General features: G+C 49.9%; 10 protein-coding genes across 10 annotated transcripts; 5 read left to right on the forward strand and 5 right to left on the reverse strand.

Annotated features, from left to right (window-relative positions):
- Positions 1–42: 42 nt before the first annotated feature.
- On the reverse strand, positions 43–1,773 carry TrAtP1_011319 (uncharacterized protein; the record flags this gene model as incomplete). Its single annotated transcript, XM_014083444.2, has 3 exons — positions 43–1,460; positions 1,513–1,540; positions 1,597–1,773. 3 exons carry the CDS (start codon positions 1,771–1,773, stop codon positions 43–45), a joined length of 1,623 nt encoding a protein of 540 aa, XP_013938919.2.
- A 267-nt stretch (positions 1,774–2,040) lies between these two features.
- TrAtP1_011320 (uncharacterized protein) lies at positions 2,041–4,367 on the forward strand. The gene is made up of 4 exons (XM_014084506.2): positions 2,041–2,153; positions 2,203–2,520; positions 2,595–2,773; positions 2,836–4,367. The coding sequence occupies exons 1-4, from the start codon at positions 2,118–2,120 to the stop codon at positions 3,824–3,826; spliced, it is 1,524 nt and encodes a 507-aa protein (XP_013939981.2). The 5' UTR covers positions 2,041–2,117; the 3' UTR covers positions 3,827–4,367.
- A 2,284-nt stretch (positions 4,368–6,651) lies between these two features.
- On the forward strand, positions 6,652–7,879 carry TrAtP1_011321 (uncharacterized protein; the record flags this gene model as incomplete). Its single annotated transcript, XM_014084507.2, has 5 exons — positions 6,652–6,826; positions 6,885–6,938; positions 7,009–7,224; positions 7,293–7,507; positions 7,571–7,879. 5 exons carry the CDS (start codon positions 6,652–6,654, stop codon positions 7,877–7,879), a joined length of 969 nt encoding a protein of 322 aa, XP_013939982.2.
- Positions 7,880–8,551: 672 nt separating this feature from the next.
- TrAtP1_011322 (uncharacterized protein) lies at positions 8,552–8,877 on the forward strand (the record flags this gene model as incomplete). Its single annotated transcript, XM_066115065.1, has 2 exons — positions 8,552–8,666; positions 8,837–8,877. 2 exons carry the CDS (start codon positions 8,552–8,554, stop codon positions 8,875–8,877), a joined length of 156 nt encoding a protein of 51 aa, XP_065971163.1.
- Positions 8,878–9,084: 207 nt separating this feature from the next.
- TrAtP1_011323 (uncharacterized protein) lies at positions 9,085–9,389 on the reverse strand (the record flags this gene model as incomplete). The annotated part of the gene is made up of 2 exons (XM_066115066.1): positions 9,085–9,092; positions 9,143–9,389. The coding sequence occupies 2 exons, from the start codon at positions 9,387–9,389 to the stop codon at positions 9,085–9,087; spliced, it is 255 nt and encodes an 84-aa protein (XP_065971164.1).
- Positions 9,390–10,248: 859 nt separating this feature from the next.
- On the reverse strand, positions 10,249–10,872 carry TrAtP1_011324 (uncharacterized protein; the record flags this gene model as incomplete). Its single annotated transcript, XM_014083442.2, has 1 exon — positions 10,249–10,872. One exon carries the CDS (start codon positions 10,870–10,872, stop codon positions 10,249–10,251), a length of 624 nt encoding a protein of 207 aa, XP_013938917.2.
- Positions 10,873–11,340: 468 nt separating this feature from the next.
- On the reverse strand, positions 11,341–13,702 carry TrAtP1_011325 (uncharacterized protein; the record flags this gene model as incomplete). The annotated part of the gene is made up of 4 exons (XM_014083462.1): positions 11,341–11,833; positions 11,907–13,315; positions 13,378–13,504; positions 13,566–13,702. The coding sequence occupies 4 exons, from the start codon at positions 13,700–13,702 to the stop codon at positions 11,341–11,343; spliced, it is 2,166 nt and encodes a 721-aa protein (XP_013938937.1).
- A 368-nt stretch (positions 13,703–14,070) lies between these two features.
- Positions 14,071–18,149, forward strand: TrAtP1_011326 (uncharacterized protein). The gene is made up of 4 exons (XM_066115067.1): positions 14,071–14,423; positions 14,493–14,629; positions 14,684–17,534; positions 17,590–18,149. The coding sequence occupies exons 1-4, from the start codon at positions 14,338–14,340 to the stop codon at positions 17,795–17,797; spliced, it is 3,282 nt and encodes a 1,093-aa protein (XP_065971165.1). The 5' UTR covers positions 14,071–14,337; the 3' UTR covers positions 17,798–18,149.
- Positions 18,150–19,078: 929 nt separating this feature from the next.
- TrAtP1_011327 (uncharacterized protein) lies at positions 19,079–20,303 on the reverse strand. Its single transcript, XM_014084510.2, has one exon. The coding sequence runs from the start codon at positions 20,063–20,065 to the stop codon at positions 19,562–19,564; it is 504 nt and encodes a 167-aa protein (XP_013939985.1). The 5' UTR covers positions 20,066–20,303; the 3' UTR covers positions 19,079–19,561.
- A 5,565-nt stretch (positions 20,304–25,868) lies between these two features.
- On the forward strand, positions 25,869–26,726 carry TrAtP1_011328 (uncharacterized protein; the record flags this gene model as incomplete). Its single annotated transcript, XM_014084511.2, has 3 exons — positions 25,869–26,126; positions 26,185–26,254; positions 26,317–26,726. The coding sequence occupies 3 exons, from the start codon at positions 25,869–25,871 to the stop codon at positions 26,724–26,726; spliced, it is 738 nt and encodes a 245-aa protein (XP_013939986.2).
- Positions 26,727–26,930: the final 204 nt, after the last annotated feature.

Raw genomic sequence — 26,930 nt, forward strand, 5'->3', positions numbered from 1 at the left:
AGCTGACCCGCATGATGCACGGTAATTGCATTGATGTCCTTGTCATGGGCTTTTCTTGTGAAAGCAGATCTCGCATTCGTTTTTTGATCCCGTTGCTGGGGAGTTCGGGGGGATTTCCCACTTCTTAATTGTCTGGTCTTGTGATCCGGTGATCAGGAAAGGCGGAGGGTGGTTGAGAGGGTCAGTTCGCGCCGCCGAGCCTTCAGCGGGAAGAGTGCGCGGCAGAGCCACAGCGCCAAGCGACTCTGCATGGCCTGAAAACGTGGCCCAGCAGATATGAGAGTCATTGGCAGGGTCGATTCTCCATAGCTTCGCGGTGTTGTCTTTGGCTCCTGTGGCAACCCAGTGTCCGGACCAGTCGACATCCAGAGCAATGACAATATCATCGTGTCCTCGTAGAAGGGCCACATCTTGACCAAAGTAAGGGGTCTCTGATTTGGTCCATGTCATCTCTGACGCATCTTGTTTGGAGTCGGCTACAGATACCAATCGTACATCTTCTGAGTTTGTTGCTAGAGCAAGTATGGAGTGATCGGGCAGGAGATAGGCCATGTCGATGATTTCGTCGTGAGTGCCAGATATCCGACGAAAGGGCTCAGGTGTAGCAAAGGTGGCTGTTGAAGCTTTTGATGCCAACTCATATAGAGCCAATGTATGATCGACTTGGACGAGAAGAATAAATGGAAGCTCTGGCCGATAAATTCCGGCGAAAATTCCTTCTTCTTCGCTCTTTGAAGATTGCTTCGGGGTCAGCTCTGCTCCCTTGTCGGTATCCCAGATGCGGAGACATCCATTTGCTCCAGCAGAGTACGTAAGGTTTCCGTCATCCAAGAAACCTGCGGCTTCCACAAGCTCGAGACAAGGAACGACTTTTCGAATCTTCCAGGACTTTGCATCCCACCAAATGAGAGTCTTGTCTCTACTAGCCGTAACAATGGCATGCTGTGTTGGCGAGTAGTCAATCGCTTGTACATCAGATACATGAGAATCCAGGTTTGCGATGCAGCTCCTCTTGTTCAAATCCCAGATTCGCACCTTTCCGTCTTGGCTACCCGAAGCCAGTCGGAAGTTTGTAGTTGTGGCGTTGTCTGTCTCTTCCTCGTCCTCTTCATCTGCTGCCTTTGACTGATTCTTGACTCCTTTGGAATTGCGGCTCGACGCGGATCGTGCTGCAACCTCAAAAAAGCGCAGCGCTGAGACTAATACCGATGGCCCACGGAAAGTATGTGTAACATAGCCACCGCTAATGTCCCAAACCTTTATTGCGCCATCGGTTCCGCCCGTCGCAAGGAGAGTGCCGGTGCGATCAACTGCGATAACGATGACCGGAGTTGTGTGAGGTTTCAGTGTGCGCACTAGTGATGCTTCGATCGAATCGCCTTCCGAGGACCATTTGAGCGTGAAGATTCTCATAGACAGTGATCGCGAGCAAATGATGAGATGGGAACCGGACGGCGTTACTAGACGAGTGTTAATGTAGCTCTCCGCTAATGATGTATAAAATGTACGAACGTGTCAACGTCGAAATAGCTTCTCCATCCTTTGATCCAATTAGCTTTTTCATTCAATTTCGCAGACTCGCGGGGCATCACTCACGCCCTCAATCTGAGCCAGGTGCTTGCCATTGGAGGGATTCGTCAGGATGGCATCTTCGCCCAAAGTTGTTGCTAGAATTTGCGCTTTGTTGTCAACCGCAACGGAGCCTCCGGTATAAATTGGCCGGATGACACGCTCGACGTCGAACGTCGTCTTCAATGGCTGTTTTGTTGCCATGGTCGCTTCGTTGGCTTGTCGTGTTCAGAGATCTAGAAGAAGACATGCGTCAGTCCATAAATTTTTTGACGGCATGCCGATAAGGAGGACGATAAGAAGTGCAGCTTGTCCCGCTAGTGCAAGCAGAAGCTGCTAAGCCATGATTGGCTCTCACTGTTTACCCGGCCAACACCCAGCGACTCCACTTGCCGGACATGGGTAGCTCTCGCTGCCGCTGGAGATGATGACGGATGGAGGGTTAAGCGCGGCTCAGTCTTGCGATCCATCTTAAACTTGACATCTACAGAGCATGCCTGCGTGAACTGCAATGTTGAGAAGCTCCTTTGCTTCTGAAGCTATTCGCTATGGGGATGCAAGGCCCGCTTATGGCTCAGGCCTTGGTATGAGACGAGCATGTTGATCTCAGTGTATCGTTACTGACATTGTTAGGGCCGTTCGCCATATGATGATGTGGTTCCGGGTGAGGGTGAGGATGACTCGCGGGCTCCAAACCAGCAATACGACCATGGCGGGCGTCCAATCAATCCTGATACCATGAGAATCAACAGAGACATCATCAGATCGCACAATCAGGTGATGTTCATCATCGGCATCGCAGAGCCTGAAAACCCAGGCCCTGAAGTAGACTCGCAGAGACGACACGGTGCGTATGAAGAAGCTATCGGCCTTAGATTGGCATCGTCGGCCAAACGCTGCGTGGAAGCGGTTGGAGTTTTTGGCATCAACGGTCTTAGAGACCGGATTCTGGTGAGGAGCCCCTCTAAACGACGGATGGACTAGGCTATCCCTTGTGTCTATGCATGCTAATCTGACATTTATAGATCTATAAACGATACTCCAAGATCCCCTTTTGGGAGCTCTATCAGCAGGCACGGCGTGATTTCTCATTTTCTAGAGACATCTTCCCTGGCGCTCCTGCAAACCTCCTGTCAAACTACATTGAGTTCTCGGTCGCCCGGCTGTGGCTTGGCGAACAAGAAAAGCTCACTGCTAGGCGTTTGTAAGTCCCGTTGTTCTCTTTGCAACCTAATGCCTCGCAAAGTTGCTAACCGACCATCTTAGTATTCACGAGGTCTGGTCATACATTCGCGTTCACCTAGAGCTACATATTTCATTGCAGAGGCTTGGCCTTATACCGAGCCACCAATGGCTGCCCAGCCCGTCCTTTTTCATCCCCTTTACAGAAGCGTCGCCAATTGTTGCTCCACCTCCTCTCGAAGGCTTTGGAGTCTCTTCGATTTTGAAATGGCTGGGAGGCCTCCTTATATGTAATACCCCGTTCCTCGTCTTTATCATGACTCAAAGAATGGTTCGCGACTGGAAGCCACATATATGGGCTGAGACTTTCAAGCGCCTACCAAGCACCGTCTTTCATGGCAAACCAATTCCTCAATCCCCGCCATCGATGTCACAGTCTTTTGTAAACGAGGCTCCCAGCGAGATCCATTCTAATGAAGGGGGGACGCCTGTTGCGCCTGTGGAAAGCCAATTGCCAGCCGACACGGGCGGTGCGGATGCAGTGCGTAGGCCAAGCATATTCTCGGCCAGAGGTGATGATTATGGGAGCGATGAAGAGGACAATGATGGAATAAGGGCCACTCTTATAAGCTTTGACGTGGAAGCAACCGAATCCACCGATGCACCTCAGGGCTTATGGAGCGCCGAGTTACGGCCTAGTGTTGCTAATACCGACTCGAGAGGCTCTATTAGTTCTCAACCTGTATACCTAGACACGCTGCTCACACAGATCCCGGCACTTCTGGCGTCGCACATGCTTTCTAACTCGATAACGCGGCTACTCATGACACCGTATGATGCAACAGCCCTGCGCCTCGTGGCGCGGGCGTACTGTTTGCGAAACGGGCTGCCATGCGAGGACATATACCAGACGAACCTACTGAGTGGCCTTTCTTGGACATCGACTATGAACTATTTGTGGACCGAGTTTATTCACCTTCTTCTTAATACAGAAGTTTGGGCAGTTTTCACTGGTTTTTCCCAATGGTACCACTTTTCAGAGGAGGAGTGGGCTGCTGAAGAATCTAAGACATAGAAGCATGCAGCTCAGTGCTCTTGCAGCTTCAATCTACAACGTCGTGTAGCTTGCAGGCATAAATGTCGCTTGGACTATCGCTGGATAATCTCAGAGATAGAGGCAGATTCGGACCGACGAAGTGAGATCAGATTCGAGACCCCAGTTTCTCCACGCGTGTTCCATGCCGCGGCCAATGAATCCTAGACCACATATTACGAACAAATATCGGCAACAGTGATCCGAAGGTCACTTTATCCAGGCAGCCATGGGGAAGTGACAGGGAGGACATGTGGCAAAGCGGGGCCAAATTGCTTAAATGCACTTTGCCGAATCCTATACATGGACTTTGACGTGCCAAGCAAGAATCATTGGATGGGATGGACGGAACATGAAACGTGGCGTTCAATAAGTCTTTTTTGTCATTTTTCTGGAGCTTTGGAGTTCAAGGATTAAGCATTGGCTCGGGGTACCGTGTCTTCCTTTTCATGCCACGCCTCTGCTCATGGTATAATAGTTATCTTACAAGTAACTAGATAACGTATCTTATCAAGTTCTTTCATGTTGTATCATTTCATCAGTCTAGTGCCGAAGTAGCCCAAGTCAGTTCCGGCTGCTGGATAAACACGCTCTTTCAACGGCATTGGTATATTTACTGTGGTGGGCCAGCAGGCGTAGTAGATCGCTATGAGTACAAGGCCTGTCGGATGCGCGCCGTGAATTGGCAACAAACTAACATAAGCGTTGGGGTAAAAAGAGTTGATGCTATACCCACACGTTGACATGGGCCCTTGCTCGGATAACGCGTCACCTGGTAGAAAAAAGGGGAGAGTACTGTAGCACAGACTGGAGACTTCGTCCCAAAGGCGTATCTTGCGGCAGCAGCTCCATCGCCCACCCATCGTAGGTGACTCATGATGGATTTTGCTTCCCGGAATATCTGTTCCTGCATTAAAGTAGCGAATATGCAATTTCCTTTTCGACTATCTCGTTTTTGTTGAGTCTTTTGTATCACCGACGATGTCACATTGAGTGGAGTTGTCCTTGCTGTGGTGAGGGATCCATCTAGAGATAACTCTCCCAGTGACAGGGGGGGAAGAAAGATACAGACAGGGATTGCGGAACTTAGTATTATATAACGGCAGCATTTGCCGTCTCTTTGAAACCGATTTTGACCTTTATCCTCAACTTGATTTGAGTCGCCAGTCTTACATCCAGCAACATTGTCTTCCAACAACGCCTTGGCCATATCGAAGTCACCGCTAAACCGTCAAAAATGCCTTGTAAGTTTGGATTTCATCAATAATAGTGTATATTACAGCTCTTACAATTTCCTTTTAGCTATCATAATCGTCCATCCACCGCAGCCTACCGATGCGAAGCCCGTTGATGAGAAGAAAGACAAAGACGCTGTGGTAATCGTACCGAAAACAACAAAATAATATACGCGACAATGGATTTCTAAATGTGGAATTGAGTTTTCACGTGGTTTTCTAAAGTCTTAATCATCGAGCTACTACATTTGAGCACTCTTCTGAATTCGAGTTGCTGTTTTCGGTCATGAGCTTACACACATACCGAGCTCCACGAGCAAACTGAACAACAGTCAACGCCCAATCAACACCAACAAACATATTCGAGTCGATGGAACGAAAGAGAGCGTCGGCAAACGAGGCCATGGACGTGGTGCCGGAAAACGCGGGCCATATCACCGTCATATGATCTCCGCCTAGGGAGACTTACTACCAGACCAGCCATAGGTAGTTTGTGAATTACCTTTCTTGTAGATAATACAACACCTATTCACACAAAACAATTGAATCTACTCATCATGATATTAATACTGATCCATGCGCGAGTATTCTTCATAGTGTCCTGTGAAGCCATCATCACCTCTATCTAGTTCAATACGTAGCATGCACATTCAAGCTGGCCCGGCATGAATCATCTGCCTAGTAACTGTCTCTTGATACATTACAATCATATAAACCCTTTTCTATTCATTATGTCTTCTTGAAAAAAAAAAATCTCTTTCATTGATCCGTTGCAACGTATCTTTTTATCTCGATACGAAGCTGCGATGGCTGCGCTAAAGTGGTTGTGAAAACTGCACTGGTCCCCGTTCTTACCACCTCGGCGTGGCATAGGAAGTCAAAGGAATTAACTGCTAGGAATGTGAATGCAGATGCGGTGTTGGCAATAAGTTTATATACAACGATTGATTGTCGTCGACTGCGGCTACTGACAATCCATGAGCACGACGCCTATTCGCTCACCAAGATGTAGGGTAGCCAACCAAGGCCATTGGCTGCCGTAGACGCGCATGTATGTTCGTCTTATAGAGGCGGCTGAGCGACACAGAGTGTACGTATGTACGTACCTGCAAGGCAATTTGCGCACAATGCCGTGATTGACACAGCCCGATCCTTTTTCGATGCAATCTGGTGGCTTGGATCTCTCGATGAGGCCGTTGGAGGGTGCATGTAACGCTGGCACTAGCCGGGCCGCAATGAAGAGTCCTGCGATTGACGTGGCTGTACTGCTTTTTGATGGAGGGTGTGCAGATAGAGATGGGCAAGTCAATGTAATGCCTTTTCATTCGCATCGGAAGAGAACTTTCGGTGAGTTGCGAGAGAAGGTGTGTTATCCGCTTGTTTGCGCCGACAGCTAACACATGCGACTGAGAAGCGGTAAGGCATAAAATCATATAAAAAGGACTTGATAGCATGAGGCTTCTACGTGAGATGTAGTTCATTTCAATTGTTGACGTATAAGTTCATCGCTTGACCTTGGAAACCCTCTGGAAAGACGAAACAAGAGAGCAAGACTACATTTACGACGCAAACATGTCTACCTTGCCCGTTCATTATAAAGACTTCAAATCTTTGCTGAAGACGCTGTTAAGCTCTTCAGATGATAGTCGTTCTACTACAATGAATGAAGCCCCAGATATCGAGCAAGCCCGCCATCCGGAGCTCGGTCGTTGCCATCACCAACAACAGCAGTGTCGTGGCGACGAAGGTACGAACAACATCAGAATGAATGCCAACGATATCCCCTAATGCTAACGATCACAAAGGTCGCGGCAGCGATATTGAATCTGCATCTGCCGCAAGATCCAAGCCGACGCGTGGTACGACCAGACCTCTATCCGTTTATTGTTCATCTCTAGTAGATGCTTGTGTCTAACCAACATACAACAGAGCCTGGCGGCAGCCTTGCGATAGCTGAGCTCCAAGGATCAGATTCAGCCTACCAAGTTGCACCAGAGATAGACGACATCTACTGCTACGTCACACGTAAACAACATTCACGAATCAAGCGTGCTTGGAAAGACATTGTCTTTGCTATCAAATCGGATAATAGCAGCTTGGAAGAAGAACTAGCGATACGTCTAGAGCAACAGTGCCATGCTTATTGTAAGTCCCAAGCAAACACAATGAAAAGATTCTTCGCACAGAACAAAGACTCATTGGACTGGAAATAGACGATTCCATTCTGAAGCAGAGTTGGGTCAACCACCTCTCAAGGGGCAGCAAGGCGATATGCGAAAAATTTATATACGAGCAGAAAACCAAGCTTGGAGCGGATGCAGAGTACATTGAAGAGGACCCATCGTGCTACATATTTTACGGGCAGCACGATGTGCCTCATGCTGCAGCGCGAAGATTCCTAGAATTCTCGTGGGTGTATCGATCATTGGTAGGTCCATTTTGTTCACTTCACTTTTTTTTGAATCGCTGGGCTAACTCTTTTATTTTTTAGGCAATGTTCCAGAGAAAAACCACCAGCGGCCAAGATGCAGACTATATTCACTTTGCCGACGAGGTTATTCTTGTCATCAAGATGCTGCTGATGCTGTCGGTCATTATCCTCTTTGTATATGTGCCCGTAGTCATTCCTGGACTGGGAGTGGTGACTTCGCCAGCCGGAGTCGCTGTCCTTTACGCGGTGTCTATATCGCTGAGCTGCGTCGTCACGACATTGACGCTGGATGTCAACACGGCATTGGCAGTTGACTTGGCGTATGCCGGCTTGCTAGGAAACGTCTTATTCCAAAAAGGGACCGCTTAATTTTGGGAAAGTGACAGGATTTTTTCTCTTATCGTGGACGCGGCATCGGAGTCAGGGGGGGTCGGGTCGGCTGGAGGAGGAGAATGGGCATGGGTAAAATCTACAACGGGATACAAACGTGATGGCCTAGATTATCGAAACTGTTTTAGAATTGCTTCAAAAATACGAGAGAATATTTACATAACTTGGCACAATACGTAATTTCGTCAAGAATGGCTACCAAGACCGTAAGTCAACGCGGGTTTGAGCGCGAACAGGTGTGTATTGCTCCGTTTCTCCTGGGATCGTATAGGCACGGCTTCTAGGATCGCGGACAAGGACAAGGGATGATGCAGTAGTTTTCCAGGTACCGTCTCTGTTGGGGTCAACGAATAGAATCCTTGCCTCGCTGGCTGGTCACTCGAAGTACAGACATTTCAGTTGTGGCGTTCAAGGAGGCGATCCTGCATGTATTAGCCGCCAATTCCCCTGTAAGGCAACCGTCCTAGTGTCGTACAAGGACGAGGATAGAGTACCAAGGTGCATATGTAGGTATCTGTTCTGCACGCAGAGCCGCATTATGACTTGCCATGCTGGAGATGAAGAGACCACCCGCTGCGTAAGCTATTTCTTCCATTCTGGTAGCACGTTCTTCTCAGACTTGCTACTCCATATTTTGATCACCTATCGAACATGGCCTACATTGCGTTGCCTTCTGATGAGCTTCGTGGCGGCTCGGCCAAGAAGATGAGGCTTAGACACCAGGAGTCGGTCAACATGGGAGACGCCTTACATGTCCTTGACGCAGGTAAGCCGCTTCTGAACAAGCAACCAGCACTACGTGGCTAGTAGTATGTTTGTTGTAATAAGAATGGCCCTAGCATGATGGTTTGACGCAGCTAGGAATGGCCCTTCTCCTCGTCTCATCAATCTGAGTATGCGTTATCAGTGCAGATGTCACTAACAACTTGAATGTAGCTACCTTGGTTCTGTCGACATACATTACAACCTTTTTATGAGACGCAACAGACAACCATCACTCTGGACGGGTCTTCCTGTTACTAATCGACGGCGACAGATGGCTGGATGCTTGGTCCTAGGGCAGCGGTTTGGGTTCCAATATCGGATGGCAAGGCTCCCTAAGCCTGTAAAGCCCAATCTCTGCGGAGTTTAGATCGGCCGATGCATGTATGAAGCGGCAGTGACGCAGATACTGAGGCTTCATGTCAAGACTCTAAAAGAGAACAGTTAGCCTCAGGTCCTTTCGCCAGCAAAGAGCCCTACTTGCCCGATCAGGATGCTGAGGGTGGGCATAAGCCCTAAGCAGCAACGAATAGAGCGGGAAAACATCATAAGCCATATAGCTTGCATGAGTCTGGCAAACGCATCTCTCCAACACCTGCCAATCGTTCTCCGCTGTTGCTCTCCGCTGGAGCTGTTCGTCTTGTCTCTTGCAGGTAAAGATCCCTCTCAGCCTCTCCGTCTGACGTCTCAAGGCATCATGACCGCCTGACCTGTGCTCTCGAGGCATCGTGAACAGTCTTGGCCAGAGAGCCAGTGAGCGAGAGTCTCGAAATGAGGCTCAGCCCAGGCAAACAACGTTTCGACACATGAATGGTCTAATTGACTGCTCAAGCGGTGAGAGGAACGCCTATCCAGAGCCGTTCAGCTACACCCATTCATAGAACCGGCGGCCAATAGCACAAGGCCAGTATCACTTGTTGGTCATACTTTTGCTCTCCGCTTAACACCGACGTCTGCGTCAAAAAAAAAGTACTGATCAGGCACATCTGACGGCGCATTTGCATCGTCGATCGCTGGCTCCTGGCACTCGCAATGACGAAAGACGGACATTCCATTCCATTGTTTCTTACCATAGAGAGGCTGGCGGCTAGGAACCTTGTCGACTCTTTCTGCGCGACACTGCGGCCTGCGCCACCCCCGATCTCGCCAAAGTCAGGGCGGCCCAAGACAAATGCATGCTCTCAGCTGACTGAATCCGAATGACACTAGACCTGAAAATCCTCAGCCGCTTGCTGGCACATTGTGACTGGCTGGATGCTGGAGTGGTTGCCGGAGACGCCGTAGATCAGGCTCTGGATCCAGGATGGGCTTCAGGGCCATCTAAGCGCGCGTGTGCGCACAACTACCTGAAATGGGAGACTTAGACGCGATGGTGTGATGGTCTTTAGCCAACAGCCGCACGGAGAATTATCATGGCTTGAATAGGTAGGTGTATTGCAATGAGTCCTTTTTATGGCCAAGTGGGTGGACATGAACCTTGTCTGAAGGGACAGTGTCAACTTTGTATTTGAACTAATTAAAGGCTAATGAAGGAAACAGGATTGTGTTGAACATGTAAACAGTCGCCATACTGAAAGCATCCATCTTCATTGCTTAATGTCGCTTCGCAGAATCCCCCAGATGGACTCATCCAGAATCTCGCCGTGCTTCTCCAACACCCCTCTCCTCACGCCCTCCAGCGTAAATCCGCACTTCCGCAGAACATTCTTGCTCGCCTCATTCCTCGCATAGGCCATCGCCTCGATTCTATTGAGCCGGGGCCACGTCGCAAAGGCCCACGGCACAAATGCCTTGACAAACTCGGTTGCATAGCCGTTGCCCCAGGCGGATGGCGTGAACCAGTAGCCCAGCTCCCAGGTGCGGTAGTAGACGTCGCCTTTGGACTCCAAGCCCGAACCGCCGACGAGCAGCGGCTCATCAGACGTGTTGTGGCCGGCGTTGGGCTTGACGAGTATCGCTATAGCCATGGGGTATCCCTCTGGGGAGACGGTGTAATTGGCGAGATAGTCCTCGGCATCGGCGTAGCTGTAGGGCATGGGAAACCGGTCTCGTAGATTCTCCACGATGGAGGGATAGTTGGCCGCCTTGGCAAGCGCCGGCGCATCTGAGGTGCTCCAGCGGCGGATGATGAGGTTGGGCGTCTCGACGAGGACGGTGCCGGGCTCGTTGCTGGGGAGAGCTGGAGACGAGAGGAGTTTATCCAGCGCCATTATAGGAGATAAAGTCTTTAAACTTCTGTCTCGTTTTTTTTCTTTGCTGCTACAATTTTACGTTGATGTGAAAAGGATTGAGTTTCCAATCTCTAGGCGGAGAGAGGAACTGGGCTTTATATACATTTTTTGCTGAAGCTACATGGCCGTGAAGAAGTTCTCTGGTGGCTGAGGAAAGAGGGGGATGAGTTGAGGATGGTTTTATGTACTAGGATCGTGGGTATGAGTCAAATGAAGGATGCGCGCTAATCGACACGGCCAGCGACGGAGATGATTCACACGACGGGCGACAGCCGCAGGCTTACGCCAAAAAGGGAATCTGCATAGTTGTACGACTTGGTACTACCCCAAAACTTCCTTCTGTATCTTAACCTGGATATGGTCGTCTTTTAAAGTGACACGGTCCTATATAGAGCGTAAAGCATAAATCGTAAAACAATTGATTAACAAAGAGCTCCATCCGCCACATTAAGCTCCATTGCGATAAACCTGCGCTCCCTGGTTTCTAAACATGATTGTATCTCTCCGTTGTAGCAGCATTAGCGCTCGGTTCAGAGCCTGTTCGCTGTATCCCTTTCCTTCCACCATTTCTCTTCGCAGTGTAGCTAAGCTGGTGCTCCATCCAATGGGCAGTCGTCGCTTCAGCTCAGCTTCAAGCCGGCTAACCTCATCGTTCATTTCTCGGCTACCTTGGTTGCTGCCCTGATTTACGGCATCCATGGTGGAGCATAAGAAGAGGCGGATGGCCTCGTCGACGTGTGCTTCGGCGGCAATTGGAGAGAGAGTCAACTTGGCGAGCGATTCTGTGATTCGGACAATGGCCTCGAGCTGACGGACTGTGATGGGGATGGATGATCGTGTGTTGGCTTCAATCTCTGCGGCGTGCACTTGGCGTCGGATAGATACGAAATGCGATGAGAGTTTCTCGGCGGCTTCAGGACTGAGTCGAGGGGCGCAGCGGCTGTATAAAATATGTCAGTATTGTGGCATACACACAGGCATTTGAAAAGAGGGGGGGAAAGAAGGAGACTTACGTTTTGCAATAAGTAATATATCGCCGCATTTTCTGTACGGGAATCTCAGACTCGGCCACATCCTCAGCACCCCGGCCATCCATATGGATACCCATGACGTGCTTCGCCATTCTTTCGTCCTTTTCACGGCTGTGCTCATCCTTGACGATAAAGATCATGTCAAAACGAGACAGAATGGTAGTTTGGAAATCGATATTCTCTCCAGGAGTCTTCATGTCATCGTACCGTCCAAAGATGGGGTTGGCAGCGGCGAGAACAGACGTCCTAGCGTTGAGAATAGTTGTGATACCAGCTTTGGCTATTGAGATTGTTTGTTGTTCCATAGCTTCGTGGATGGCGACTCGATCCTCATCTCGCATCTTGTCAAATTCGTCGATACAGACAACACCGCCATCAGCGAGCACCATGGCACCACCTTCCAGATAAAATTCTCGTGTCGACTGGTCTCGTTGAACAGAGGCTGTCAAACCAGCTGCTGATGAACCTTTTCCGGACGTATAGATGGAGATTGGCGCTGCCTTCTCGACAAACTTCAAAAGTTGTGATTTTGCCGTACCAGGGTCACCAAGAAGCAGAACGTTGATGTCACCTCTTAATCTCATACCATCGGGCAAAATCTTCTTTGACCCGCCCATCAGAAGACACAGAATAGCCTTCTTGATATCGCGATTGCCATATATCGATGGCGCGATGCAATCGGCCATGATGTTATACAGGTCTGGTCGTCTGCTAAGCTCTAGGAATTCCTGTTCCTCCTCCTCAGAAAAAGTGGCATTTCCTTTGGCGGCTTGGTCAATGTCGGTCTGGATTCCCACTGCTCTGAGATATGGCGTTCTAATAGCAACGGCGCCTCCTGTCGATGAGTTTTTGGACGCCTTGTTTTGGTATATAGAAAAGATACCCATGACAGTGCATCGAGAGCCGGGAACTACCCGATTTGTAAGGTATCTGTCGGCCGTGATGAGCACATGTCGTGGCAGTTCACCCACAGGCACCTGGTCCGGTGCCTCTTGGAGCTTAATAACTTGCTGATCAACAAATCGGCATTTTTCGTGCAGAACAAAGTATGGGTCTAGCGGGCATGCGGCCACAGGGTCGTTGGGCACACGTTTTCGTCCGCATTGTCTGGGCAGCGTGACTCCTGTGAAGCCTCCGACAATAGGAAGCGCTGTTGAGTAGCTGCAGTTTCTGCACTGGATACATAGCTCGGTTGCCTTGGAGGACATAACCGAGGCTCCGATTACTATACCTGGAACGCGAACCATTCGAGCAATTGTCATGGAGTCGAGATTGCGGATCGACACATCATCCGCATCGGAGTGTAGGAGAAGCTGGTGGTCGGGTAGGTCGACGGTTTTTTCGTGGGGGAATACAATTCGGTGTGTACATTTCTTTAATGCTGCTTCAAACTGGAATTTGGGCGTTTATCAGCTTCAGATGCTCTTTCAATGCTGCCGTAGGAGGCACTTACGAGGGGAATAATTTCAGCGGGTTCCGAGACGAGCCTGTGTGCAAGCTCTTCATTGAAGTTGATAAGATCTTTGATATCGACATCGCAATAGAAATTTTTCAGCAGCGCATTCTCCCTCAGCTGGTCTCTGCATATAACGTCAGCGCAAGGAAGCTTTGGCGTCCATGACTGGGAAACCTCTGCCATACCGGTAGACGAAATTGTTGTCGAGACGAAAGTCCAGAATGAACGTTTCCAACTGCGATTGGAGCTGCAGCCTGGTGTCGTCGGCATCGCCAAAATTGGACTCGTACACTCGAGCCGAATATACAGATTGGCGATCCATGGCGCGCGTCGGGTCTCGCTATTCTGCGCAGGATTTCACCCAAAATGCAGAACAAGGGCAAATTTCGAGGAGCAGCTTGAAGCAGGTTGCGGCGGTAACCACCCAAACTGCTGGGTACCAAAGTCTTAGCGGGGCAATCTGGCTAGATGAAAGTACAGGGCTCCTTGTGCTTGGCAGACGCGCTCCAGCGACGACGCGAAACACGCGTTTAAGTGGTTGCAGCAAAGCGGGTAAGCAGCCAGGAGCGGTTTAGCACAAATAGTCCCAAGGGACCGTATCACGTGCGTTTCGGCAGAGCTTCGGGCCAGATACATGTAGCTACGCCGGGGGCCAGTGCTGACACAGCTGGCTGATCGCATGCGGCTTCCGGCTTATTGTTAGCTTGGTCAATAGAGACGGGCCTCGTAAACCGGAGCTCAGTAATTTATCTCCTACCATCATTTCCTTTCCGTCCATCTTAATTCTAATCCAGCGTCTGATTCTTTTCAATGCTCATTTGCTAGCGATGATACCCCGGTAGTCCTTTCTTAACCAGAACCTGGAGATTCAGTCGGTAGCGTTGCTCTCGCCGTTTCGCTCAGCCACAATCGACTCGAGCTTCGTCTTGCCATCTTCCACCTTCCACCACGCCAATCATGTATTCTTCTCCGATTGCCGGGAGATCTGTCGACAACCTTACGCCATTGTCTCCCGGAGGCCGAGCGGACTATCCATTCCACAGGTGGGCATTGTTTCCTGAGCCTTGTGAGGACAACTCCATCTACCAACCTAGTAGCTGACGCCAACGTAGCAGTCGGATAGCCCAGGGCCACCCGCGGCCGCACTCGAGACGAAGCTCTACAGCCAGCTCAATTCACTCAATAGGAGGCGCTTTGGATACGGCATTGAGCGGGGGCAATGGCGCTGTATACGAATCTGGGCAGAATGGTCTGTTGAGCTGCATCCAGCTAAACCCCAACGCTAGCTAATGAAGCGCTATAGCCATCTCGACACTGCTGCAACCCCCTATTGTACGGACAGGCCTCCAGCCTCATACATCAGCGCCAGCATCGAGCAATCACAAACCACCCACCGCAAGGGATATCCCACCTGTCACGTTGACCAACATCCCGAAGATTGACCCTGAGGAGTTTGGGCCATATCTCTCTCAGATTAGTACCCTTTACGAACAGCTTCGTCGGGTGAAGGAAAATGAGGAGGAAGAAAATGCCAATCGGCGAGGCAGTAAACAAGATGAACAGTCTGATAGCGCTGGTGACGGTCTTTTGCGGCCTGGAGCCAGAAATCGCATCCCTCGAAAGGGCTCTACGGCGTCTTTGTCCTCTCTGAATTCGGTAGACACAGTCAGCGCCCTGCGAAGGCCGTCAATGCTTAACCGCAAAGCTACCCAAGGACCTCCTCCACTGTCAACAATTCCCACCGTGTATTTCGACGACAACTTTCACCTTGAGAATCCTCGAACCTTTGACGTTGTCAGCGAGCGATCCGAAGTAATACAGAAACACAAGGACGAGGGGAATGGGAATGCGGTGACTCCTAGAAAAACGCTCGCGACCAACGCTATTCTGCAGGAGAAGCTGTCTTGGTACATGGATACTATTGAAATCCATCTTATCAATTCTATTTCTACTGCATCCAGCACTTTCTTCACAGCACTTGGATCCTTGAAGGAGCTCCACTCCGAAGCAGCTGACTCCGTAGTACGGATCAAGGCTCTGAGGAAAGAGCTAGAAGCTCTAGATGAGAGAGTGGCGGCAAATGGCCTGATGATGGTTCAAAAGCAACGGCGGCAGGAAAATCTCCGACAGCTCAGCGATGCGGTATGGCAGCTCAGGCTCATCACCGAAGGTGTAGCGAGTTGCGAGTCTCTTGTAGATGCTGGCGAAGTGGACAAGGCACTAGTCAGTATCGACTCGTTGGAATTGTTGATAGCTGGTGAGCGCGACGAGTCTGAGCAGGGCGAGATGCCTCAGTTGAGAGATCTCAGGTCTGCATCAGCTCTACAAGGAGTCAATTCGGATCTCACTCAGCTCCGGTTTCGTATCGGCAAAGCATATGAATCTCAGTTCTCTTCCATGCTGTCCTCCGATGTTTGTAAGCATGTCGAATCGGTCTCGTCAGCCGACGTTCTGATTCGGTGGAGCAACGCAGCGCCAAAGGCAAGAGGAGGCAGCTATCCAAGGTCACCGTCTGTGTTTCCCACATACCTGGCTGGTACAGACGAATTGAAGGCCCAGATACTACCCGTCATGACTGGCTTACATCGCGCACAACATATTGCGATTGCTGCGACTGCTTACCGAGAGGACATTCTTCGCGAGATTCGAAACTTGATTCGTCGACCCCTGCCAAGCTCCAACGACAATGATAGTATGTCTATGATGTCCATATCCACTGCAAGCGGAGGAAGACATCTATCGAGCCAAGAGAAGTCCGCTAACCTAGCTCGTAATTTGCGAGCGTTAGACCCGGAGGATGCCGAGGCACTTCTCACAAAGATATACATTGGTGTTACAGAGACGCTGAGGCGAGCATCAACACAAATCAAAGTTTTACTAGACATTGCCAGCTCGCTTTCAGACCAGCCTAGTGGTAGCGATGGATTAAAATCACCGCCAATACGATCTCCCTTACCCAGCCCTCGATATGATCGACAGGCTTATATCCAGCCGTCTGCTTTTGCAATTCAAGAAGAGCTTCACAAAGCGATCGACATGGGAAATCTGTTGGCCCAAGCCGTTGATCTGGCGAACGAGAAGATTGTTAAGATTCTCAAAGTTCGCTCAGAGCAGGCTGTCCACTTACCCCTTGACTCATTCCTGCGGTACTTCAACCTAAATCTGTACTTTACGTATGAATGCGAGGCCATTTCTGGGAGGAGCTGCACTGCATTGAAGACAGTGGTTAATAACCACATCAAAGACTTTGTGCAAAAGTATCGCGATGCCCAAATGCAGAAGCTCGCGCAGGGAATGGAATCGGATCAGTGGAGCGCTAAAGATTTTACGGATGAGAACACACAGCTCTTGAATCGGATTCTAGAATGCAGCACCCACGATATAGAGGCTTGGACTGAGAGCAGCAAGATATGGATTCCATACGAAACTCCAAAGAAGCTAAGCTCGGATGCTGCCGCGGCGGGGGCAAATGGTGCTGGCAAAGAAAAGGTTCGCAATGCCATCATTGAGTCTGAGAAGTTCGTGCTTCCCAATTCCGCAATTCTATGTCTTGATGGCATGGGAGATTTCTTGCAGTTGATTGCTGGAATACCTTCCATGACAACAGACATTGCGACGTCTCTGGTGACATATCTACAACTCTTCAACTCGCGGTGCACGCAGCTCATTCTAGGGGCTGGCGCAACTCGATCCGCTGGCCTGAAGAATATCACGGCTAGACACTTGGCTCTTGCATCTCAAGCTCTAGCGTTCATGGCGACCTTGGTGCCTCACGTAAGAGAGTACGTTCGTCGTCAAGCCGGCTCTGGTGGAAACGTCACCAATCTCATGGGAGAGTTTGACAAGATTCGACGACTGTTCCAAGAGCATCAAGATAGCATTCATCAAAAGCTCATCGAGATCATGCGTGGTCGAGCTACGAATCATGCAAAGAGCATTCGAAGCATCACCTGGGGTTCTGACACTTCAGAGGGAAAGCACTCGTTCATACAGAAGCTGGCTGAGGAGACAACAACGCTACACCGTGTCTTGACCAAACATCTCCCCGAAACATCTATCCAAGCCATCATGGTGCCAGTATTTGCAAGCTATAAGACCCAACTAGGAGACGCCTTACGACAAGCAACTGTAGGATCGCAAGCTGGTCAATCGCGGTATGTGATTATATTGAACAGATAATACTCTTTCTTTTTTTCTAATGTTTCTCAGACTGGTCGAAGATGTGGATTTCTTCATTAACAAGCTGCAAAAAGTCGAGGGATTTGGCGATACCGGTGACTTCCTCATGAGTATTGTTAAATCAAAGGCAGTTGCGACAAATTCATCCACCACAGCCAACGGTACTACTGATTCCAATACAGAGGAGAAGACTGAACCAGAGAAGAAGACATCTTCTGAAGAAACAGCACAGGACTAAAGTACTATGGGGACCTAGGTATATATATATCATTCATCGGGCAGCTTCGTTCGTGACATACGCAAGATCATTAGATGGGAGTTAATGGCTGCTTTTGAGGGGATTCATCTTTCTGGATTGTACATTATGCTTGCAAAAGGGCAAAAGAAGATACAAGGCCGCCTGTATCGTGTACATACGCCGTTGTGAAGATAATGGCCTGTATCATAATGCTCCTATATACAACTACACTGACGATAGACGCCGAGTGGTGGGCGATCTGAGATATTTCATCATATGACCCAGAGAACGGAAGTTCTACGGCGCTTCTAGAGGATACATTACTCGTATATAACAAAAAAGAAGCCTTCGGAATTTCTTTCTCGTTTTTTCTTTGTGTGCTGGAGACCGCGCGAGTAGCCGAGTAACGGCGCGAAACCTTTACGCCTCTTGAATCATCTCCACGTGCGCAACAATAACATCTTGCACTTTTGTCCTCTTTCTTATTTTTTTTAAAGGTCATCCACCAAAACGTGGCGCTTGTCAAGTCAAAACAGTGAACTGGAAGGTTAACGCCATCACGCCAGCTTCTTTTATTGTTTGTTTGCTCAAGTGTCTTCTTTTAGGAAATGGAGCACGTTTTAGCCGTTTCAAGACACCGAGGGTTTGTTCTGAATGACGTTTTTTTTTTCTGTGTGAAGTCCTCTTTTCTGTCTTTCCTTAAATGGCAGTCTTTCCTTAAATGGCAGCAAGCTCCAAAAAAAAGAAAAGCAAAAGAAAAAAAAATCTTTTAAAGGTGGCGATGAAGCAGCTTATATACAGTACTGCACACTTACAAGTTGCGGAGAACCATCGGTGATAACTCTGCAAGAGAGCTTCTTCCATTTTTCCTTCTTTCGCTTCTGAATAGACAACCGGTAACCTCTTTTAGGTAGCGTTCTCCGTGATCTATATTTGCTAGTGCACAGTTGGTGTTGGTGTTGGTGTTGGACAGCTCTAGTTGAGTCTTGACAGGCAGTAGTAGGTATTATGGAGATTTCTTGTTGTTGGTGCCTATCTAGTAAAGAACGAAAAAAAAAATCTCCTAGTGTAAGAAGTGGCTCGTGCTAACGGTCTTCTTCCACTTCACCCGACAGAGAATTGGTCACCATGTGGTAAAAGCAGCTTGAGAGATGCAGCATGAAAATTGCGCAATTCTGCGTCAGACCGTTGATGGGCTGCTTAATGTGTTTTAAGTGTCATGTCATACATACATAGTTTGCAGAATGGGAGGAGACAGGCGACAGGTCGAGATGTTTGAATCAAAAGGTCCACAATGTCAATTCTAAATCTATCCGTCTAGAATACTTCTAAAGTCTAATATATACATTCGAAAAAAATGGGGGTATTCAAGAAGAAGAAAAATGTAAAATAAGTCATGAAGGAATGTATGAAGCGCCTTTTGATCGGCGGTGAAAGTTGTGAGAATGAGTGCCAGCCTCTGGTTCCCTCTATCAAGAGAGGCCAAATCTGTAAGAATTGAATGGTTGTGCTTGCAACCAAGTTTTGTCTTTTTTTTCTTCCCGTGCATAAACCGATGCCCCGTAACCCTTTTTACCCATAAAACCTCTGGTCTCTGACCAGATGAGGTATCATCCCGTTGATATTTTTGCATTTAATCATAGCGTCGTGAGTGACTTGGCGCTCAGCACCATGGGGAGCTGGTGGCACCGCGAATGCAACACGAAGCAACCAACTCCCAAGTCAGACAAAAAGAAAGGGGATTTTTTTTTTTAACTAAGCCATTTACTGAGCCTCAGTGAAGCTGTAGCCGGTGGAGCCAGCGCCCAAGGTGCAGACGAGGTCAGACTCCAGAGTAGCCTTGGTCTGGATGTCATCAGGCAGGTAGTAGGCGTCGTTGCAAGGGAAAGTCTCGCAGCCGGACATGGGCTCATGGCTGGCAGCAGGGAAGATCTGCTTGACGTTGTCCTTGTCGTTGGGGTCGACAATGGCAGACACGTCGAAGTAAGTCAGGCCCTTCCAGCTACCGAAGTTGACCTCGCCGAGCATGCCAGGAACGTTGGAAGCGCCATCCTTGACGGCGTACCAGTTGCCCTGCCAAGTGTCAGGGAAGGTGACGGTGGTGTTCTTGCCGGGGGCGGTGGTGACGGAGTCAATGTTGGAGCTGCCAGGGTTGCTGGTGAAGTAGATGGTGCGCTGAGTGTTGTCCAGGGTCACGAAGGAAACGCTGGCAGCGGTGGAGAGAGCCGCGGAGGCAATGAGGGTAGCAACGGAAGTAGCGAAACGCATTTTGATGGTTTGTTTGCTTATGAAGCTGAAGAATGAATGTTGGTTTGAATGTAAGTGTGACGGGCCTTGCCGTGATAGTCTGCTTTCCAGAAGGAGTGAAAAAGCGTCAAAGACAGAAGAATGAATGATAGTCCGAAGACGAGTAGAATAAACAGTGAGTGTGATGCTGGAAACGGACCTCCCAGGAGCACAGACGGAAGGGATCCCTCCTCTTTATACTTGAGATCAACCCGCAGAGCCTCGTCGGTCGACATATTGCGTGGCAAAGGCCCATCTGGTGGGGGGGAGGAAGGCGTAGCTTGGCCCCCTCTTGTGGGCGGCTAACTGGGTCTATCCAGACGACACCGAGACCTGCGGGCTATTTTGCTCAAAGACGCCCCAAGTTGCCTGGGATATCTAGAGTCTAATGCAGGCACCATCTCTTAGCCAGTAACTGTGCCTGACTGCTCTTGGTGTGGATGGGTCGGCAGAATGCTAATAGGGCGCTGAACCACACAAGTTGTATGCATCCGGAGGGCCACCCGCGAGCCGTTGACCCCTGTTCAACGCCACAATGGATTACGGTGGACTCGTAGAAGCTGATTTCGGGCTCCCATTGCGTGGCGCACTTTGACTGCGAGTGGGCCTTTCAAAAGAAGAGAAAGGTCAAGGTTAGAAAGAAAAAAAATAGAACAGTTGATGAACGGTGCTAGCAGGACAGGTCGCCGAAGCTGGCCTGGAGCTGGCGCAGTTTGAAACAGCAAGCGTCCATTTTCAGCCACCTTGGTCATAAGCCAGATTAGTTGAAGAGCATTTTGAAGAGACGCAGGACGAGTCGTATGGAAACGGCAGCGTTGTTGGGGGTTACAGCTGCCGCTGTGCCCTTCCCCCTCATCCTGTGGTCCATGTGCGCAGGGTTGCATCAAACGCCCTCACTGGAAGTATAATCAGCGCCAATCCGTCGTCAGAGTGAGCCGTCCTGGCACTCCAATGGAAGCCAAAATTCGTAGCCCGCTGCCGACGTGCAGCGTCTCAGGGCCTGTAAGCAAGGCACAGAAAAAAAGGTGGTGGAGAGCCAGGCACATCCGGCCACACTGTGCACTCGTTCCTGGCCAGGAACAAAAAATCACAGCCCGGTCTAGTAAAAACTAGTATAAGCATGGAGTAGTGTCTGCTGCTAGCACCATATAGCGGAAGGGCTATTCGGACACGCAACGAAATCGACCACAGTATTAAAGCTTCGGGGTTCGCTATTCGTAGTCACGCACAAATGATATTCTTCGTTGGATTGCCCTTGCGCCCTTCTCGGCCCCAGGCCTCCAGCAACGAGAGAAACTGCCTCGCTCGCCGCGTGCTTACCCCTCAACAGCCTCAAGTCTCAAAGCTTGCAATAGGCTGGAAACCATCGTTTTTAGCTGCATAACGGTCGGAACCCGGCTCCGCAATCCAATTGGCCGGTGCCTGGCAAGATCCATGTGGTTTGCCCTGACAGGCCGGACCGGCGAGTGGATCGTGGGATTTTGCCTGTTGTGGCCGCTCACTCCGTTGCCTCCGTGTAAAAAGCCCGCAGAAGGTTGCTGGCTGTGCTTCATGAGATTTGACGCAGTGTACAAACTGGCTGATTGTTAATTACCTCGGTAGCGGGCCTTTTGCGAGAATGCGAGGGAATTGAAAGAATAAAGGCGAATGCATCGCAGCGTTCAGTCCACCATTGAGTAAGCTTGATCTCAACAATGCTTGTCCCCTGCGTAGATAGGCCGCGGCTAGCTCACGGAATCGGGCACTATCGTGTAAATTGATTTCTCCCCGCGGTAGAGATCTGAGCCTGTTGTCTGTGTCCAATATTTGCCTTGTGCCGTGCAGGGGATCCTGCGCTGGGGGGGTCTAGATGGTCAATGGTCAGGCTCCAGGAACAAGCCCAATCCTTGTTTTTTCTTTTTTTTTTCCTCGGGCGCCGGGATATAGCCCTCACTTAGCAACCTGAATCGTGAGCGGCGAGAAGAGGTGGGACTTGAAAATTCTTGAGAGATCCATCACCTGCAGGTAGACCTAGTGACTGCAGTGGAGGAATTCCATGTGAAATCTCCATTATTAGCTCTCCTCGCGCGGGTCCATTTTCACGATCGTCGGCTCCGGTATCCGTTGCAAAAGGACCTTACAGAGAGGGCTTGTTGACAATCCGTGTAATTGGCACGGTTTTGCGTCCTGTTGGCCATGATACAACGAGCAATAGCCAAATACGGAGATTGTGCTTCTTGCAACAATGTAAGCCACGCAAAAGCGAATTTAGTCGCCATCAATAAGAACATGCTGTTGGGTAACGCGTCCTTTAGCTGCAAAGCTGATTCGACAGGTTTATAGTATGCTTGGCCTATGCAGCCACTTCAAGAGTTCGATGGCCGGCTACTCGGAAGAGAATCAAGCGCACCGTGTCGTAGGATTTTGGGCGCCCGACATACGACTTGGGGGCTGATCGCTACCCCGATTGCCGTGCTTTGCGTGCCTGAGGCTTGGTCTAGAGCAGAGTCTCGGCAACAATGAAACTTGGCAGTTCGATAAAAAGGCCTCGACCGGCTAAGAAATAGCGTGGCAGATGATTAATGGCTCTTGAACAATGCTTGGGTGCCCCATTGCATGTCAGAAACTGACGATGCGTGAAGTGATGACGACGACATTTGCACAACCCAGATTTTCTCTAGACGATTTCTGGAGTTTCTCCTTCTAGATATCACGACTAACATTCAACCTCCACTTGGAGCAGAAAGACTGACACAGCTGTTCTAGGGCCAAAGGCGCGTTGACAATTGCCCGATACAGTAGACCGTGAGCCTGGCTTTTGTTAGTTTCCTGAGCTTGACTCTTGTTAGGCGGCTCTGGCCAATTCTTGCGTTTCCCCAAGAACTAATCATAGCTAGACAAAACGGAGAACTTGCTCTGTTTGGAAGAAATCGTCAGGTAGAACAGAAAATTTTGTTCTAGGCTATTCGGAAAATCCGCACAGTGGCAAGTTTGGGCATTCATGGACCGTCTTGCAAAAGCCGAAGTTTTGCCCAGGCAGACGTGAAGCTGCATAGGCATGTAGGCTTAATAGAAGGATAGAAAGAACACTAGTGGCAATTGAGGCCTGAAACGATGGACCAGGAACCAGAATTAATGCCGCGAAGACTTGAAAGCAGGTGGACAAAGTCGAAGGCCAGGCTGCATATGAGAGTTATGATATGGCGATATGTCTCTGCAATGTAGCGAGTTGCGCAGCACACCCGTCCAAACCGGTGAGCCGACACACTTGCACACGTGTTCGTGCATGTTTGAGCACCAATCGGAGAAACATGTTATAATCTGGTGTGTGTGGCACGGGATGTTAGGTTGCATGTTATACGAGGAACGCCTTGTCTGTTCCTCTGTGGGTGGGTAGGTATCGAGATCAGTCTTTGAGAAAAAGAAAAAAACTCGGGTTTTTTTGCTCTCTCTACTTCTTCTTCGGAAGGGAAATCAGCAATAAAAATTCGCAAAATTGTGTCAATTGCTGCTACTCAAAATCTATCCATCTTCTGATGAAGCCCACATGGCTTGTTCTTTGTGCGAACTCAGCACGTTCACTTGATGCCGCCGTTGCTCTCTCATTCGGAAGATGCGGGCCGGGCCAGGTCAATCGATGTTTGCTGAGACTGCTGAGTGTGAGCATCATTACGGCGGTGGCGCGAAGCACTGAAGCTGCTTTCCAGCAGTTTGTGGAGAAGTGGCTGGTTTATTTGCCGATGGAATAAAGGTGAAGTCGCTCAAGCACGTAGCTCCAAAACAAGTCCGTATCTATCTTAGCCACCTATCTGCAGATAGCACTGTACACCACCGCTGCATGAAGCAGTAACACACAGTGCCAAAATTTCCACACGCTCAGCTAAGCTCTCGTGGCACCGTCAGGAGCTTTGCTTCTTTCCTTCTCTCTCTCTCTCTCTCTCTATCTCTTTTCAGCATCCTGTATTCATCAAAGCTTCATTCTTGCATGCGTCCTCGTATCTGCTTTCCATGTGGATTTTCACGTGCAGAAATGATGTGAAATCTCCCACGAACCTCTACTCGATCTAGACCTAGTCCATATCAAGCATCGACCAACGGTTAGAGTTGTATCTATGCATGCACCACACCTCCGGCCAAAGCCAATCACTTACATGGAAGCAGGCCAAAGACGAAATTCCACCTATCGTATTACCTAAATTATTAGAAATTGAGTTTTCTTGCAATCGATATGGCTCCAGCGTCGCTTTCGGCGTGCCGGAAGCTGGTTGGTTGCATTGAGCGCCATCCACATTCCAGTCAGACCTTTTACGCGGAAGCCGAAATCATCACGATTAGGCAGATTGACAGGAAGCTCCGCAGCTGCTGTCAGTGCAGGTGGATTAGTATAGCAAAGGGGCAAATCAATTGCAGTATTTCGACCGCGTTCAATTGATTCTGCAGTTACGATAATGCGTGTGGACGGCAGAAAGGCGAGGCCATACGGTACGTTGGTAGCTGCCGAAGTTGGTCGACTCGACTTGCATCCATCTATACGAAAGCCCAGCGCCGCACTCGTACCCAGATTCGGTTTTCCCTATTCCGAACTTCGCAGATTGGGCCTTTTTTGGGCAGCCTGTTTTTGGAATTTACTTGAGACGGATACACGGCAGACGCTATGCAGCTGTGTTGCGGCGGACACCCAAAACTTTCAAACTCTCCCCTCATTGCTGCCACCGGAGAAGGAGAATTACATCATGCACTGCAGCCGAAATCACCACTTCAGCGCCGGATATTCTCGTGTTAGCTTGCTCTAGGCAAATCCATCGGCTCTTTTGCTCCTTCTCCCTCATACTGCTATTCCCGTCTGCAGGCCTCATGCTGGCGAGCTCGGTGTGATTCCGCATTCACTGGCTGCTGTTTTAGTGAAACGGCAAACGAAGCATCGCAAAGGCAGGGACAAACTCTGCCAATGGAGCACATCCAATTAAATAACCAGGGACTTGTTCATCCTTCCGGCTCCATACCAGCTGAAAGATAATACGATATTTCTTCTTTCACAGGCTTGCTGGGCTAGTTCCTAGCTAGATGGAGCACAAACTTTGTCTCCGTTCCCATTCAAGCCAGTAGAGAGCAGCATTGACCGCCACCTGCCAAGCAAGCTTGAACTAATCCCATCGATTGCCGTATTCACAAGCTTCTTGACGGTTTCGTGACATCAGGCCGGTAGCGGTCTTGTTTATTTTGTAAGTCTATAATCAAGCCCCGAGCCGCCGTTTGGTGCTCCACCAGGCGAGGGAAGGACCGTAGATCCCAAGATACACTAACAGATGGAGAATCAAAGGATATACCCCAGGAACATGTATCCCTGTCTGCTGCTTTCAGTACCTTACCCACTCTCGTCTCAATGGCTGTGTACGCCGATCTGCTGTAACAACTCTTGTTGGTTATTCCAACCATCCTATCACCATCCTCATCCTTGCAAACTCCCACTCATGTAGTCTTCGGTGGCGCCATCCGGCCATAGATCGAACTCATAAGCTTTTCTCTCCATATCCGGTGAGGCTACTTCGAATCCAATGGATGGCTTCATGAAGCTTCTCCTGATGCAGCATGGCACAGCATCTAGATGCATGGCCTGAATGCATCCATTCCCCTGCCATGGACCCGCTCCGTCTGGACTACAAAGAGGCGACGTGATCCCATGATCTCAGCCTTTTTTTTTCTCCTCTCTCCATCACACTCACACTCGTTCGATACAGTCTTTCAAGCACTAGCTCAAAAGCTTTTCTAACTTTGGGTCCTCTTGTCCTTCGCTGACACCGCAAACATGCGTTTCATTCAAATCGTGGCGTCCGCTGCGGCGCTTGCCACCACAGTTGTTGCCGGTGGTGGTGGTGAATACGACAACAAGCACGAGGAGCACGGGTACGAACCTCCAAAGTATGAGCCTCCGAAATATGAGCCTCCGAAGTATGAGCCTCCCAAATACGAGCCTCCCAAGCCCCAGCCTCCCGTGTACGAGCCTCCCAAGAACATTACCAAGTACACTACTGTCATTACTACTGACTATACGACGTTCTGTCCTGTAAGTTGTCAATCCAGAATTACCCTCACCGGAAGTCCAGCAGCTAATTTTGCAAAAGACCCCGACTGTTATCCCCATTAACAGCATTACTTACACGGTCACCGAGCCAACCACCTTGACCATCACCAGTAAGGCTCTCTCTGTGCTATTCTTTAGCTTATAAGCATCGACGGCTAATGACTTGCAACAGACTGTCCTTGCACTTTCACTCACCCGGTTCCGCCGCCGCCTCCTCCTCCTCCTCCTCCACCTCCCCCTCCTCCACCACACGTTAATACCACACGGCTGCCTCCTCCTCCTCCTCCTCCTCCTGTTACCACGGAGGTTCCCCCTCCCCCCGCCTCCTCCTCCTGTCACCACTGTGGTTCCTCCCCCCTGAGACTACTGAGGCTCCTCCTCCTCCTCCGGAAACCGTCGTCCCACCCCCAGAAACTGTGGTCCCACCTCCAGAGACCGTCGTCCCTCCCCCCGAATACCGTTGTCCCACCTCCGGAGACTGTTGTTCCACCTCCGGAGACTGTTGTTCCACCTCCGGAGACCGTTGTCCCACCTCCGGAGACCGTTGTCCCACCTCCGGAGACCGTGGTTCCTCCCCCCTGAGACTACTGAGGCTCCTCCTCCTCCCCCCGGAGACCGTCGTCCCACCCCCAGAAACTGTGGTCCCACCTCCGGAGACCGTGGTCCCTCCCCCCGGCGAGCACTGAGGCTCCTCCGCCACCTCCGGCCACTGGCACCACTCCTCCGCTTATCCCCACCGCTGCTGCCGACAAGACCAACGCTGGCATTGGGGCTCTCGTCCTCGCC

The sequence above is a fragment of the Trichoderma atroviride genome, chromosome 6 (genome assembly GCF_020647795.1).
Source record: "Trichoderma atroviride chromosome 6, complete sequence".
In the NCBI taxonomy this organism is placed as follows: domain Eukaryota; kingdom Fungi; phylum Ascomycota; class Sordariomycetes; order Hypocreales; family Hypocreaceae; genus Trichoderma; species Trichoderma atroviride.

What these genes read in the sequence shown, in the direction of transcription:
- TrAtP1_011326 (XM_066115067.1), top strand. Translation starts at nt 14,338, where the DNA reads ATGTATTCTTCTCCGATTGCCGGGAGATCTGTCGACAACCTTACGCCA. An exon ending in GCGGACTATCCATTCCACAG is followed by an intron (nt 14,424 to 14,492) that starts GTGGGCATTGTT and finishes ACGCCAACGTAG; the next exon opens with CAGTCGGATAGCCCAGGGCC. An exon ending in ATACGAATCTGGGCAGAATG is followed by an intron (nt 14,630 to 14,683) that starts GTCTGTTGAGCT and finishes GAAGCGCTATAG; the next exon opens with CCATCTCGACACTGCTGCAA.
- TrAtP1_011327 (XM_014084510.2), bottom strand. Translation starts at nt 20,065, where the DNA reads ATGCGTTTCGCTACTTCCGTTGCTACCCTCATTGCCTCCGCGGCTCTC.
- TrAtP1_011320 (XM_014084506.2), top strand. Translation starts at nt 2,118, where the DNA reads ATGGGGATGCAAGGCCCGCTTATGGCTCAGGCCTTG. An exon ending in CGCTTATGGCTCAGGCCTTG is followed by an intron (nt 2,154 to 2,202) that starts GTATGAGACGAG and finishes TGACATTGTTAG; the next exon opens with GGCCGTTCGCCATATGATGA. An exon ending in AAGCTCACTGCTAGGCGTTT is followed by an intron (nt 2,774 to 2,835) that starts GTAAGTCCCGTT and finishes CGACCATCTTAG; the next exon opens with TATTCACGAGGTCTGGTCAT.